This window comes from Raphanus sativus, chromosome 7 (assembly GCF_000801105.2).
Source record: "Raphanus sativus cultivar WK10039 chromosome 7, ASM80110v3, whole genome shotgun sequence".
Lineage (NCBI taxonomy): Eukaryota > Viridiplantae > Streptophyta > Magnoliopsida > Brassicales > Brassicaceae > Raphanus > Raphanus sativus.
In genome coordinates, this window is record NC_079517.1 from 6,098,431 (window position 1) to 6,112,303 (window position 13,873).

Sequence of the window (13,873 nt, forward strand, 5' to 3'; positions counted from 1 at the left end):
CACATGCAAGAACACGATAACAAAAATAATATGATCCACACATAAACCCTATAAGTGAAGGCTCATCAAATGAGTACATTGTGGGGGAAAACAAAGCAAACAAGTCAAAAAAAAAGAAACAATGATAAGAATGCGTCTTAGAAGTAAGTCTGATAAAGAAACTAGTAAAATCCCAGAAGATTTAAGATTTTTTACCAGACCACAGAGATAGTAGAGAAGCAGCAATAAACTAAAAGAAACAGCGGTACCAAACGGAGTAACTCGAACAGCCTTCTCATACGACTTGGTAATTCTGTGTTATTAGCTGCGTCCTCTGCACAAACCTTGGAGTCGTACCACCACCACCTCTGAGAGGAATCATTCCGTTCACCTGCACCACCGTTATGAACACACCTCTCATTAATATTTAATAATCCAAACATAAATGAGACTCTCTAATGTCTTCTTTATTAGATGTGATATTTAGAAATTTTCAAAAGGAATTAACAAGATTCTACCTTCAAGCCACTGTATGTAGTGGTGGCTGCAAACTGAACAGAGATAGGGAAGAACACCGACGAATCAACTGGTGGCACAACAAACTCCATTGACCCACTGCACAAAAATTTCCATATATCATATACATATATCTTAATAAATAGAACTCCTAAGCTGTAATAAATTAACAAATGGTGTCATCATTTATTTACCTGCGGTTGGAGTTGTCAATGAGAAGTATAGACCATTCCACAACAGAATTTCTTGAGTCGTACCTGAATTATAAATTTGTTGCGATTGGATAAAACAATTATAAGTTTCACGAAAAAAGAGATGGACAGAGAAAAAATAAAGTAAATCAATTTTCAAACCTCCAGTCCCCATCGCATTGTTTAACGATCGGTGCATCTCTCAGAGCAGGAAGAGGAACCGAGATGATAACATTAGTCAGATCAAACATGGACGAGGCTTCATACTCGATGCTCACATATGTCTCGTTTCCAGACACTGAAGGCCAGCAGTTGACTGCACCAGACGAACGATTTCCATGATGAAAGAGTCAAACATTTACACGTAAACCTGTCAAAAAAAAAGTTTATCTGCAAAGCCTTACTTGTTAGTGGCACCATCGACTCATCTGCTCTTTGCATTCTCCACCTCAGAAGACCAACACCATCTCCACCTTGACCAGTGGGAAATGGCTGATCAGGTCTCTTCAGCCCTAGTATACTCTCGCTATTAAAGAGTTCCCTGTTGATGTTGGGATGTGTCTTGAAAAGAATTTCAGGATTTCCACCGGTTTCAATCTGAAGACAAAAGCAGAAGACAGAGATTTTCAATTAGACAAAAAACAAAGTAATACATAAAGTGATTTAGTCAAGAGAATGGTAGAAAGCCTGGGAGACTTTGGAAATAGTTTAATAAAGAAGCTGGATTACCTGAACTTGGACAAACCCATCTTCTTGGTTAAGAATTTGAAGCGACAGGGTTCCCTGCATGTCAAAGCTACTGATTCCACCATCTCGTCTCAATGCGACATTGAGCTTCTCTTCAACAGTTAATGTGAAAGGATCAGTTGGAGCTGCAACAGCTGGTCTGGTTTGGCCAGTAGGCTTAACATCTTCAATAATGTCTTCACCTTCGGCTTTAAGGGACTCCATTAACTGATTCTTTCCCGACTTGCCAAGTTTCATGCCAGAACTCTTAGGAGCAGCAGTAACGGAAGACCTTGATCGATCTGTGAGGTTAAGCACAGTGAAAAGATGATTACAAAGCAGATAGAGACGCTGAACAAACCACAGATGGAATAGGGGAAATTGTATTAAAGAAACTGTAGGATTAAAGCGTCAGCTGCGAAGCGCTGGTTAAAGCACACTAACCTTTCGCCTTGGTATTGATAGGCTCAACATCTGACATCATGCCAAACGCTGGACCACTTCCAAAACCACCACCGCCAGAACCATGAGATATGCTCATGTCACTGAAACTACTGTCAAGTCTGCCTCCCAGTGAACTCATAGACGAAAATCCCTTATCACCACCTCTAGTCTTTTCAATCTGGGAATTGCATATGAAATATTAATAGTAGTTACAAAGATGACACAAGAAGCAGGTTGCGGTCCTGTCATGTACCTTGCTTTTGTCAATCTCATTAGCCTTACGCTTCATCACGTCTTTGGTGTCATTGATTTTGCTCTGCATTACCAGTTTATGCAACTTCTCCTCGTGACTTTCCATTTCACAGTACTGCTTCACTTGTGCAACTGTCACACTTTCCTTGTGCCCAAGAGAAATGACTTCATCAAAAGCAAATATCAGCTCAAAGGCAGCCCTGCCAATCCCTTCTTCATCTAATGACATGGAATACTCAGGTACCTACAAACAGTCAAGTGATAATCAAGTTATCAGAAGGCACGCCCAGACTTCGTCTCTAGGGAAATCTTTTGACATGTAAATTTCATCCCTCCCATATTTAGAAAGTAAAATTAATGAAAATATGAGCTGCCAGGCCTCGATAAAAATACTAGCAGAAGTAGGCTAGGCACAATCACTTACACAATAAATAAATGCCAATACACATGCAGACTCAGGTAAATAAATCGAATTAAAAGTAAGAGAAGAGGGAAAGCATACGAGTTTGGAGAGCATCCTGAGGGTGTCCAGATCTTCTAGAATGTTGCTCTGCTTAGTTGTAACAAGAAGCAGGAACAGAGCCTCAATAGGCTGATATACGTATCGAACATTATCCGTCTCGATATAGGTATGTTGCTTGCCCATCCCAACAAGCTTCGGAAAAGCTGCAAGGAGACCTTCAATCCTGATACGTGACATATCCACATATTGTCTGGAAACAAGCACTAGCAAAAATAAAATAAAAAAGGAGAACAAAGTCAGGGAAAACGCAAAAGAAAACAATGAGAATACGAAACAAAATGATCGTATATGGACCATATGACATTTGTAAATACAAGAAGCGTTTCACCTTTTCCAGACTTGCTCACGATGGAAGAAGCAAGCACGACCTATACAAACCACATGGTTACAACGTTAGCAAAGACTAGAAAACTCATATAAGAACGGTTATATTTACAAAATCATAAATTAGAACTCGATACCATTTTGATTTGCGTTTTAGGCTCAAACAATCAGCAGCTATAAGAACGGTGATCTGAATCTGAAATACAAAGAAACAAAAACGGTTAAGTATATCCAGATAATGATCAACCAAGAGAATCAAAAGGAACAAACGGAGATTTGGTCTTCGGAATCATAAATCGCGTAAAATCTAAGAGATCTAGCATTTAGTAGCGATCGAATACTTATAAACAAACGAATTCGAAACAGTTCCGCAGATCCATTGGATCAGATCTAAGATCAAAATATTCAAACGCGAATAATGTTCAGGAAACACTAACGAACAAGATCGCAAAGCCTTCCAGGCGAAATTTAGAGAGCGAGAAAATTCATAAAATGTAGATCCACAGAAGTGAAGGCATACAAATTAGATCCGTAAACATGAGCAGAAATAAAGGCCAAGAGCGAGAGAACAAGACGATACCAGGAACTGATCAACGGCGACGATGATGGAATCACCAGTTCTTCACGAGCTCGCTGCCGAGTAAAAGGGGAGAGTTTCGATTTAATCTAGTAGTGTGTGTTGTTGTTGTTAGAGAAGAAGATCCGTAAACGGAGGACTACGAGTACATTGGGCCGTTTCAGTTCCTTATTGGGCTTTCGTTTAGCCCATCCAATCCTTAAAATTCTGGTGAAGACCGAGACACTCGGTTAATCCCGGTTTAACACCTGAAAGGAATGTTGTTAACTCTTGACTGTAGCAATCAATCATCTTCAAAAGGTCAATTTCGCTTCTAGGGTTTTGATTTGATTCCAACTCAGCAACGAATATCCGCGACGAATATCTCAAGCTCCGGAAGGTTACTCTCTCTCTCTCTCTCTCTCTCTCTCTCTCTCTCTCTCTCGTCTCTTTCTCTTTTTTTCTGGCGTCGCTATCTCCAGTTTTTACTTCGAAAGTATGCTTATTTGATCTGTTGGCTTACGATCCAGTTCAGGATTTATCAATACTCGTTAGTGAAACATAATCAGTGCTTGAGTTATTAGTTCTTGGTATGATCACCGACGGCCCATGAGATTATATTTCTATAAAAGATCTATAGAAAATTGATTCAGACAAGGACTAATCAAGCTGAAGTTCAAGGCTTTGTGTTTTTGTAGTAAAACAAAGTTGTCTACTTTATGGTTACCAGAGAATGAATTTGATAGAAAAAGTAATAGGATTGAGTCGGACAACTTTTGATTATTTAGATTCAGGTAGTTCTGCTCTTTGTAAGCAGATGATTAAGTCTTCTCTTTGGTGCTTTTTTGTTATCGTTAGGACAAGGATTTGTGTTCATGGCAGCTTTGCAAATGTCTCGTGAATGGATCGGTATTCAACAGTTCCCACCTGCTACTCAATCTAAGTTGCTCGAGATCCTTGGCAAGTTCAAAGAAGAGGTATTCTCATTCATAGCTTCTTCGGCTTTCTGCTTGTTTATCTGCATTTAGTTTCTAATGTGGAAGTGTAATAAAAATGGTGTAGGATGTGAGCTCGCTAACAGTACTTGTGATGGGGAAAGGAGGTGTTGGAAAGTCTTCTACTGTGAATTCAGTTATAGGCGAGAGAGCTGCTGCAGTCAGTACTTTCCAGGTATCTAGTGCTCTTCTCATTGCTTTCTTCATTCATGACTGTTAGTTTAAGAGTGTTCCCTGCATCTTTTCTTATGTAAAGTTTCCCTCTTTGTAGTCTGAAGGACTGAGACCTTCCTTGGTCTCTCGCTCAAGGTCGGGTTTTACATTAAACATAATCGACACTCCTGGTCTTATTGAGGGAGGATATGTGAATGATCAAGCCGTCAACCTTATCAAAGGGTATGTATGTTGATCTGTTTTCTGTTCAACCAATTTTGGGGCTAATCTGTTCCATCATATATCGTAATTTGGATTGTGTGTTACAGATTTCTCCTGAACAAGACTATAGATGTGCTACTATACGTAGACCGTTTGGATGTGTATCGGGTGGATGACTTGGATAAGCAGGTGGTGACGGCTATAACCGATGCATTTGGTAAAGAGATATGGAAGAAGTCTGCTCTTGTCCTCAGTCATGCTCAGTTCTCTCCCCCGGACGGGTTAAACTATGATCTCTTTGTCTCCAGAAGATCCGACGCTCTTCTGAAACTGATCTATGCTAGCGCTCAACTGAAGAAACAGGATATGCAGGTATCTGCTTTTTATAACTAAGTTGGTAAATATTCAGGTTACCTTTAACCCTCTAAATGTTTTGATTTTGTTTTGTTCCTAGGATTCATCTCTTCCTGTTATTCTTGTTGAGAACAGCGGGAGATGTCATAAGAATGAAAGCGATGAAAAGGTGAGTTTGATTGTTTAGTCATCATCTACTTGCTGCATCTTTATTGGTCAGAGGACAATCCTGTAATTGATTTTTTCACCAAACCTGTACCAGATTCTTCCAGACGGAAGTAGTTGGATTACGAATCTGTACAAGACAATCACAGAGATCTCCTTTAATGGCAACAAGTCGATCCACGTTGACAAGAAACTGGTGGAAGGGCCAAACCCAAACGCAAGAGGAAAACGACTAATCCCATTAATCTTTGCATTCCAAGTAAGCTCTCTAAACCATAGAGTTTACAAAACAAAGTTTAAAAGCTGTATAAGTTGCTCACAAATTCTAAAGACTTGACTATGTTTTTGGTGGTTTGAAATGCAGTACCTGCTAGTGATGAAGCCATTGGTTCGAGCAATCAAGTCGGATGTCTCCAGAGAGAGTAAACCGGCGTGGGAGATGCGAGAACCCGGTTCATCAGCAACTCGAAGGTCTTAATTCGGGTTTTATTTTGGTTTAGTTCGGTTTCTCTGAGAAAATTTCCGTACTCGAATGAAATATGTTTTACTCTGTAATGACATTTTGTAAGCTTTATGTATTGGTCTTCTTTTGGTGATTCACTAGGAAAAAATGGTAATTACGTAATTTTAAGACCTACAAACGATAAGTTAACCGGCTAACCGCTAGGTGGCGGTTATATTTGACGCGATGCAAATTTTGAAAAAAAGTTAAATCAAATAAACAAAGAAGCGACGTGAAGAGGAATTGGGCAAACGGAGAAGACGGTGTGGTTCGGAGTATTTCGAAATTTGTCTTTCTTCCTCGATTTCAAATCTAGTTTTCGAATCTTCTTAGTCAAATTAGGGTTTCCGATTTCGACATTGTGGGTGCGATTGTGTTATAAGTCAAACCCCAGATCAAAAAATGTCGGCATCAACGATGTCCATGACGGCGACTCCTTCAAAGCGCACCCCGATTATCTCCGGAGACAACAAGAGATCCAACTTCGATTTCCCGCCAAGCGAATCGCTTGCGAACGGTGAAGCCACCAGGGATCCGATCCTCCCCGATTCTCTTATCGATCGATCCAAAGGCCAAGACTCGGGTCCGGTAGTGACGAGGAGGGTTTCTTCCACCGCGAACGGAACAACGACGACAACAACCGCCACGCAGCGCCGGACGCGGAAGGTGACCGCTCCCAGGACCGAGAGAGCGCGGTGGAAGAGAGTGGCGAGGGTGTTCGCGAAGCAGCTCGTGGCTCTTCTGATCATCGTCGGGTTGATTCAGGTGGCGAGGAAAGTGCTTGCTCCTTCGTCCTCTCCATCTTCTTCTTCCTCCTCGTTTGAAACCGAGATGGCGTTCTCTGGATTAGAGAGCAGAATCGCTGAGGTAGACGGTCTCGTGAAGGCCACGACGAGTACGATGCAACTCCAAGTCGAGTTGCTCGACAAGAAGATCGCAAAGGAAGCGAAAGCGTTGCGGAAAGAGCTCGAGGCGAAAGCTTCCGCCTTCCATAACGAGTTGAAGAAGATCGAGTCTAAGACCGAGTCGCTAGAGAAGTCGGTAGAGGAAGTAAATGCGAGACCTTTCGTGTCGAGAGACGAGTTCGAGAGGGTTTACGAGGAGTTGAAGAAAGGTGATGAGTCCGCGTTCAGCGAGGTTAGCATCGACGAGTTGAGGGCCTACGCTAGGGACGTGATGGAGAGAGAGATCGAAAAGCATGCCGCTGATGGGCTCGGTAGAGTGGACTATGCGTTGGCGTCTGGTGGTGGGTTCGTGATGCAGCATTCGGATCCGTTTCTTGTTGGGAAAGGGAGTAACTGGTTTGCGACAGCTAGTAGTAGACGTGCTCATACCGATGCGGTTAAGATGTTGTCTCCGAGTTTCGGGGAGCCTGGACAGTGTTTTGCTCTGAAAGGTAGTAGTGGCTATGTTCAAATCAGGCTGAGGGGACCGATTGTGCCTGAGGCTTTCACCTTGGAGCATGTAGCTAAGGTAATGCATGCGACTTGCGCTGTCTATAGATTTGTAATCTTAGTATTAGTTTCGTAAGACCTTTGGTACGTACATTCTACAGAGGTTTCTGTGTGAAATTGTTTGATATAGAGATGCCTGGTTGAGGCAAGGTGTTTAAATTGTTTGGTTTTAAGCCTTGGGGTTTTGGTTAAGGTCAGTAGCTTGAAAAAATCTGTACTGTAGTGGGCTAGTATGTTCCATCATATCTTCTCCAGATTTGTGTGCCGGTACTTACTGTTTTCATTGTTTAAAAGTCATTCTCTGATCATGTTTTGGCTCTAGTTTTTGGAGAGTATGTAACACTGATTTGATGGATTCATGCATTGTGAAATTGAACAGAACGTGGCGTACGACAGATCGAGTGCTCCAAAAGATTGTGTCGTGTCAGGATGGCTGCAAGGGAAAGGACAGGAATCCTCAGAGGAGACAGAGAAGATGCAACTTCTAACGGAGTTCACTTACGACCTAGACAGGTCAAACGCACAGACATTCAACGTCTTGGACTCATCAGACTCTGGTCTGGTGGATACTGTCAGGCTAGACTTCACCTCCAACCACGGAAGCGACTCTCATACTTGCATCTACCGGTTTAGGGTTCATGGCCGTGCGCCAGACCCAGCCTCTGTTGTGGAAACACAGCCTTGATTCACTGGAAGTGGATGAACCTCTTGTGTTTTTTGTAACATTCTCTTTTGTGCACATCTCTTTTGTTACCTGGTTTTTTGGAAGAAAGGAAAGGAAGTATCAGAGTCTGTGATAAGACCAGTAAAGAATTGTTTGGTTTTGCTCGTCTTCATTCTGCTACCTTTCGGTTTATTTGATTTATTCGGTTCAAAACATGAACATTGTCGGTTTAGAGCACCTCCAACGGGGGTCCGTGCGGAGTCCTTAGAGACTAATCTTGTGATTAACGAAATATAATAATAATATTTAGCCAAACATCAGTAAGGATCAGTCCGTAAATAAGAGGCAGAAGGACTTGATCCTTAAGGCACGTGTCTGTACAGGAGAGGCTGTTGTGTTTTGTCTTGCGTTTGTGTTTGTTGTTGCGAAAAAAAAACTCATTCGGTTTTCATCGGTTTCTCCTCGACGAAGCCGAGACAATCATGGGTGATCTCGTCGACGACAAAGCAACTTGGCGGTAGCAAAGCGTGGGTTCCTCTCCTCGACGACGAAGCAAATCGGCAGTGGCTCTGGTCGACGCGAAGCAACTCGGCGGAAGTTCTCAGCGTCAGCGAGTTCGTTATCGCTGGTGATAATCTTGTCTCTAAGTGCCCTACCTGGTCATGGTTAGTTCCAATATTGATACCCACTTGTTAGATTTCACCAATCAAGTGTAAAGCTTTATCAAGTTCTTGGGTTTTAGGTGACATGGGATTTGGGTATGATCTCTGTAACAAAATTGTTTCTTTTTTTTTTTGCAATCAGGGAAGCTGGTGATCCAAGCAAGAGAAAGCAATACTTGCCTTCAGAGAAACAATTTCTGATTACTAGGAATGGTGAAGTAGAGCTCTTTTCTGTTCAATTTAAAGTTTTTTGATTGTGCATCTGCTCTTGCGCTTCGCACCTCACGCAATGGTTATCTCTCTGCCCTCCAACTCCGTTTTCAGTTCCCTTGTTTTTCTATGTACCAATCTTCTAGTTTTGAGTATATAAAGATTTATGTCAATTACAGTTTCTATTGTCTATTGTAATCCGAGCGTTTTGCAGATGGGCTTTTGAGTTGTTGATCTCTGAGTCTTGTCATTGTCATTCATGAAAGTTTAATCTTTGTTCTTACCTTACATATATAAGTGTTTGTTCCCGTAGGAAGAACTATGGCTGTGAAGTTGTGCGTTTATCATCTTATTATCTCTCTGTTTCTGGTTCATGTTTAAGCTTATGTGTCTTTCTTGTCTTCATTAATGATGATAGAAATGTTTCTGGTTATTGATGAGGAGGAGCATTGCGTGTTTTTATGATATAAATGGCCACTCTTTTTTATGTTTGTGTGTTTCCTGTTATTGTTATTGATGAGGAGCATTGCGTTGCTTGTTCTCATGACTTGTTGCATGTCCTTACTTGCAGGTGAAAAAGAGTGAAAGAGAGGAGCATTAGGAGTGGAAGGATCACAGGATCACAGAAACTTGTTGCATGTCCTATTGTCTGTCGTACTGAAGTTTGTTGTCATGTGTAGTCTTACTCTCACGGAAGCTTGTAAAAGGTAGTAATCTTGTACTCTCTTCTATTGTTGTAATGAAATTGTTTTAATTCTTAAAGATTCTAAAATTCTTAATTCTTAAGGACTACCATTGGACATACTTTTTGGATTACAGTCTTTAACTATTCAAAAAGTAAAAAAAAAAAAATAATAATAATTTTAAATGGCTAAAGACTCCAATGGTGGGTAACACCATTGGAGGTGCTCTTAGCTTCTTTACTTGTCACGATACACTCCAAGCCAAATTGATTAGAGAGCTATAGTTTGGTCAAAGTTGATTAGATAGTCGGTTTCGCTTCTTTACTTTTATAATTCAAGTAATTAGAGTTTGGTCAAAGTTGATTATAAACAAAAAAAATTGTCAAATGATGTGTCATAAGGACTCATATGATGTAGTAACCTTAGTGCTATACCTCTGAGAGAAGATGATGACTATAGTATTTATTTTATAACGTGTTGTGAAAAAGGTGGACACTAGGCTAATTGTTTTAGTAATATTGACCAAGCAAACCAAAAACTCGGCAAGTCTTTCGGTTTGTATCAACCATGGCAACACAAAACAATTAAAGTCCAGCTGTTTGATTTGTTATACAAATTTTCCAACTAAGAAATGTTGTTTATTGGTAACCTATGAATTATTTCTTACATGTTCTCCATATATTATTATAAAGATTTTAGATTTATTGTCTCATATATTATTATAAATATATTCAGTATTTATATAGGTTATGTGCATGATTGTACATTCATAATATATAGAGGTAATGCCAGTTTGATCTCTTAGAATAATTTCATCTATTTGGGTGTTGTAATTTGACTATTCACGTGTTTTTATATAGAGTTCAATTCTTTGTGTCACCAATGTTTGGAAAGTGTATAATTAATTTGGGCCAAACTTGTAGAGTGTAACAAGCAAGGTGATGTTTTCAGGTTGCAACATGAAAATCATTTTCTTAGAATAAAATCTTCATGAATATTTAATTTCTTAGTATTCCTTGAAAGGTTCACCAATTCAAATTGATGAATAGAAATAATACTACATTTTACTCCTGAAAAATATATATTTGAAGAATTATTCCACATTTTTAGGAGTGAACAATAAAAACAAACTGAACCAAACCAAACCAAAGTATATGTATAAACTATTTGGTTCAGAATTTTATCAATCCAAATGGTCGGCTTGGGTTGGGTTTAACCCGAACCAAACTGAAAAACCGAAATGTTATATATTTTAATTTTAAATGAATATAATAAACATAACTAAAACTAAAACTAAAATAAAAGAATATGAATATGAAATTTATACAGTAATATTCAAACCAAAAAATTAACTATGATAGTTATATTAGTTTTGAAAATAATAATATAAAATTATTGGATTATATCTTTTATATTTTTATTGTGATGTTTAATTTTATAAATATGAAAATAATGATTTAGTGATAAATGATGATTTGTTTATATTTTATAAAATATATTTTTGCAACTGAACTAGAACAAACCTAAAACATCAACCGGATGAAACTGAAAAACACAAACAAAACCAAATTAAACTAAACCAAACACAGACCAAACACAAATCAAATCGAACCAAACCAAAAATAGACCAAACCAAATTAATTTGGGTTGACTTTGGTAAATATTTTCTTAGATCCAAATCCAACTCAAACGAAACCCTAATTAAACCAAAATATCCACCCGTAAGTTTTGGAATCAGTGAAATGCTAATTTCGTTCAATTAGATTCAATTAGTCACCGGTTACAAAGATTTCAAAAACTTAATATAAACGGGTCTTTCCTTCCCGCTGAAGTTCCGCAACACCTCACATGTATTCATTTTAACTTCATTCTATTGAATCATTATGTTTTTTTTTTGCTAAAAGAATCATTATGTTATTATTTTGCTTTATGAATTATAGACATTACTATTTGTTTTTATTTTGTTAGTTTATTTCCAAGAGAATTTGAAACTTATATTCTCTCAATGATGTTTTCCTATTATGCTTTGTCGACATGCATGTGATATAATACGAATCTAGATACAATATTCTAAAGATTATTATATTATTGTATTATATAATAAACACACTCACGGTTTTTTGCTCCCAGGCACGGGACACGAGGAGTTTGGAAGACTGGGCCCCATGGCTTGCCCAGAGGAGAGCGACAGGACATCTTTTATCCCAAATTAGAAGCTGCTCAATAGCTAATCCCCAACACGCAACCTCAAAACCCTATTTCTTTACCTCAAATGGCATCCTCCAAGCTCTTGCAAACTCAAAACCTGAAGAAATTTGGATCTGGAAACCACATCAAGGCATAGATAGCTTGTTCTTGCGACGCATTCTCCTACTATCTTATCTACGCTGCTACTCTCCACGCCACTCTCTCATCAACAACATCTGTGACCGTTTCCCTTGAGCCACAAGACTGATTCCTCTGCTCATTACTACTCAGAGTCGACTTGATACTCCTCCAGTAGACTGTCATCTCTGCCTGCTACTGCTATAGTCTCTCAACCACTATGGCTCGCCTTTACACTGAAGCAGAGAAAGGGAAAGGGGTCATAAACGATACAAGTGTCTCAACCATCAAACGCATCAGAGCTCCACGTCTTGACAACACAGATCTGATTAGAGAACACTCACGTACCTTAATCGGACGTACCACCAATCCACAAGAACAGAGAATCTGGGCTCTCATACAGTCTCTCCCCCGCAAATGGAACATCCAGGGTCGAGCTGAAGGAGTGGACATCGGAAACAACTGCTTTCAGTTTAAGTTTGAAAAAGAAGAAGATCTACAGAAGGTGCTAGAGAATAGACCCTACCACTTCAACTACTGGATGGTCATCATCCAAAAATGGGAACCTGTCATCTCAGCAAGCTTCCCGTCTCAGATCCCCTTTTGGATAAAGATAAAAGGCCTCCCCCTCCACTTCTGGCATGACCTCATGATCTGCAACATAGGGGATGAATTAGGATCAAGGGAGAAGCACGAACTCACCTCAAAAGTAGCAAGAGTCAGGGTCTCTATAGACGGTTTAAAGCCACTGGTAAAGGAAACTATCATAGAGTTTGACTCAGGGGAGGAAGCACATATTACCTTGGAGTACGAGCGCCTAGAAAACCATTGTTCCTTCTGTCAACGTCTCTCTCATCAAAGCTCACACTGCCCCCTCCGCAACGAGGCTACGTATCTAGCAAAACAGGTGGCTGTAAATTACCCTGAAGTAAGAGGACATCAACACTATAATGAGGAGAGGACTTACCAGACTCGACGTAGTCTTTCACCAAACGCCAGCAAACAGGGAGGGACAGGAGACACTAAAGACTATCCCTTCAAAGCTCGGGTGGATAGACACGGGCGACCGTATGGAGAGAGAGTGAGCACAAAGCAGACACGTATACCTCCTCCTGCCCCTGCAATCCAGAGGGATGTATTTTCGAAAGATACCAGAAGAGAAAAGGAGATTTCGAATAGTGCCCCCTTTGAACTATCACCACAACACGTGAAAACAAGAAATAGAACCCTACCTGCTCATCGCTCAGACCGACTCTCTCTTCCCCAACGGGAGATGCTGCAATGGAGGGAAAAGCACCCGAGGCCGCAACAAGATCAGGATCAGGAAGTAAACTCCCCTGCTCCAGATAGATCCCACGCTGAGCATACACCTACAACCCAAAATGCCAAAATAGATCAACGTCAATCCCCTTTGGGAAGACTCCCATCAAGAGAGGAGATATTGGAAGACTTACATGAAACTACTCGACAATACATCAACTGCCCAGATCCCAAAGAATATGCCGCTAGAAGACAAAGAGTTTTGCAAGGAGATGCACAGGGCGATATGGAAAACACAGCAGACAGAATTTTAGCCGCAGCAGCTGCAAAACTTCACGAGGAAACAGCTCAGTCACACCACCAACCCCTCCCCCCTCCTGAGGGCACTGAGCGTCCACCTGCAGCAAGGAGTAATCAAAGAGATCATGTTACTTCTGATTCCCAAAACTCATTCATAAATCAACTGGAAGCTGGAATCACTACTGAGGAAGTACCTCTAAGAAGAACAGCCAGACAGAGAATCAAACCGGCAAGACTGAGGTCCGCAGGAACAAGTCCAAACCTGCAAGGGGCTTGCTCAAAGAAAAGAAACTTCTCTCGAGCCCAAAAGTCACCGATAAGATCCTTGCCAGTAGGCAACAGCACCCAAGATACTGATGGTCAACAGACTGGAGATCAAGGAAATGGTGTGGGTCCTTCCAACCTGGGAGTAC

At 40.4% G+C, this 13,873-nt stretch overlaps 3 protein-coding genes across 4 annotated transcripts; 2 read left to right on the forward strand and 1 right to left on the reverse strand.

The window, feature by feature from the left end:
• Positions 1–17: 17 nt before the first annotated feature.
• On the reverse strand, positions 18–3,645 carry LOC108817877 (coatomer subunit delta). The gene is made up of 12 exons (XM_018590698.2): positions 3,536–3,645; positions 3,093–3,151; positions 2,960–2,999; positions 2,611–2,834; positions 2,110–2,352; positions 1,857–2,034; positions 1,416–1,714; positions 1,091–1,283; positions 849–1,002; positions 690–752; positions 498–594; positions 18–370 (listed from the first exon to the last, which is right to left on the reverse strand). The coding sequence occupies exons 2-12, from the start codon at positions 3,093–3,095 to the stop codon at positions 275–277; spliced, it is 1,590 nt and encodes a 529-aa protein (XP_018446200.2). The 5' UTR covers positions 3,096–3,151; positions 3,536–3,645; the 3' UTR covers positions 18–274.
• Positions 3,646–3,778: 133 nt separating this feature from the next.
• On the forward strand, positions 3,779–5,996 carry LOC108814673 (translocase of chloroplast 34, chloroplastic). 2 transcript variants are annotated; one of them, XM_018587290.2, is made up of 8 exons: positions 3,779–3,911; positions 4,370–4,488; positions 4,574–4,681; positions 4,778–4,902; positions 4,989–5,253; positions 5,336–5,404; positions 5,498–5,659; positions 5,765–5,996. In XM_018587290.2, exons 2-8 carry the CDS (start codon positions 4,387–4,389, stop codon positions 5,876–5,878), a joined length of 945 nt encoding a protein of 314 aa, XP_018442792.2. In that variant the 5' UTR covers positions 3,779–3,911; positions 4,370–4,386; the 3' UTR covers positions 5,879–5,996. The 2 variants fall into 2 exon arrangements, with proteins under 2 accessions (XP_018442792.2, XP_018442793.2); XM_018587291.2 differs by lacking the exon at positions 3,779–3,911 and adding an exon at positions 3,974–4,101.
• Positions 5,997–6,122: 126 nt separating this feature from the next.
• Positions 6,123–8,235, forward strand: LOC108818276 (SUN domain-containing protein 1). The gene is made up of 2 exons (XM_018591189.2): positions 6,123–7,375; positions 7,736–8,235. The coding sequence occupies exons 1-2, from the start codon at positions 6,305–6,307 to the stop codon at positions 8,039–8,041; spliced, it is 1,377 nt and encodes a 458-aa protein (XP_018446691.2). The 5' UTR covers positions 6,123–6,304; the 3' UTR covers positions 8,042–8,235.
• Positions 8,236–13,873: the final 5,638 nt, after the last annotated feature.

Coding starts and splice junctions, on each gene's coding strand:
- LOC108817877 (XM_018590698.2), bottom strand. Junction 2,035..2,109: donor ATGAGATTGACAAAAGCAAG/GTACATGACAGG, acceptor TGCAATTCCCAG/ATTGAAAAGACTAGAGGTGG. Junction 1,284..1,415: donor ATGGGTTTGTCCAAGTTCAG/GTAATCCAGCTT, acceptor TTTTGTCTTCAG/ATTGAAACCGGTGGAAATCC.
- LOC108814673 (XM_018587290.2), top strand. CDS start 4,387: ATGGCAGCTTTGCAAATGTCTCGTGAATGGATCGGTATTCAACAGTTC. Junction 4,903..4,988: donor GCCGTCAACCTTATCAAAGG/GTATGTATGTTG, acceptor TGTGTGTTACAG/ATTTCTCCTGAACAAGACTA. Junction 5,254..5,335: donor TGAAGAAACAGGATATGCAG/GTATCTGCTTTT, acceptor TTTTGTTCCTAG/GATTCATCTCTTCCTGTTAT.
- LOC108818276 (XM_018591189.2), top strand. CDS start 6,305: ATGTCGGCATCAACGATGTCCATGACGGCGACTCCTTCAAAGCGCACC. Junction 7,376..7,735: donor CCTTGGAGCATGTAGCTAAG/GTAATGCATGCG, acceptor GAAATTGAACAG/AACGTGGCGTACGACAGATC.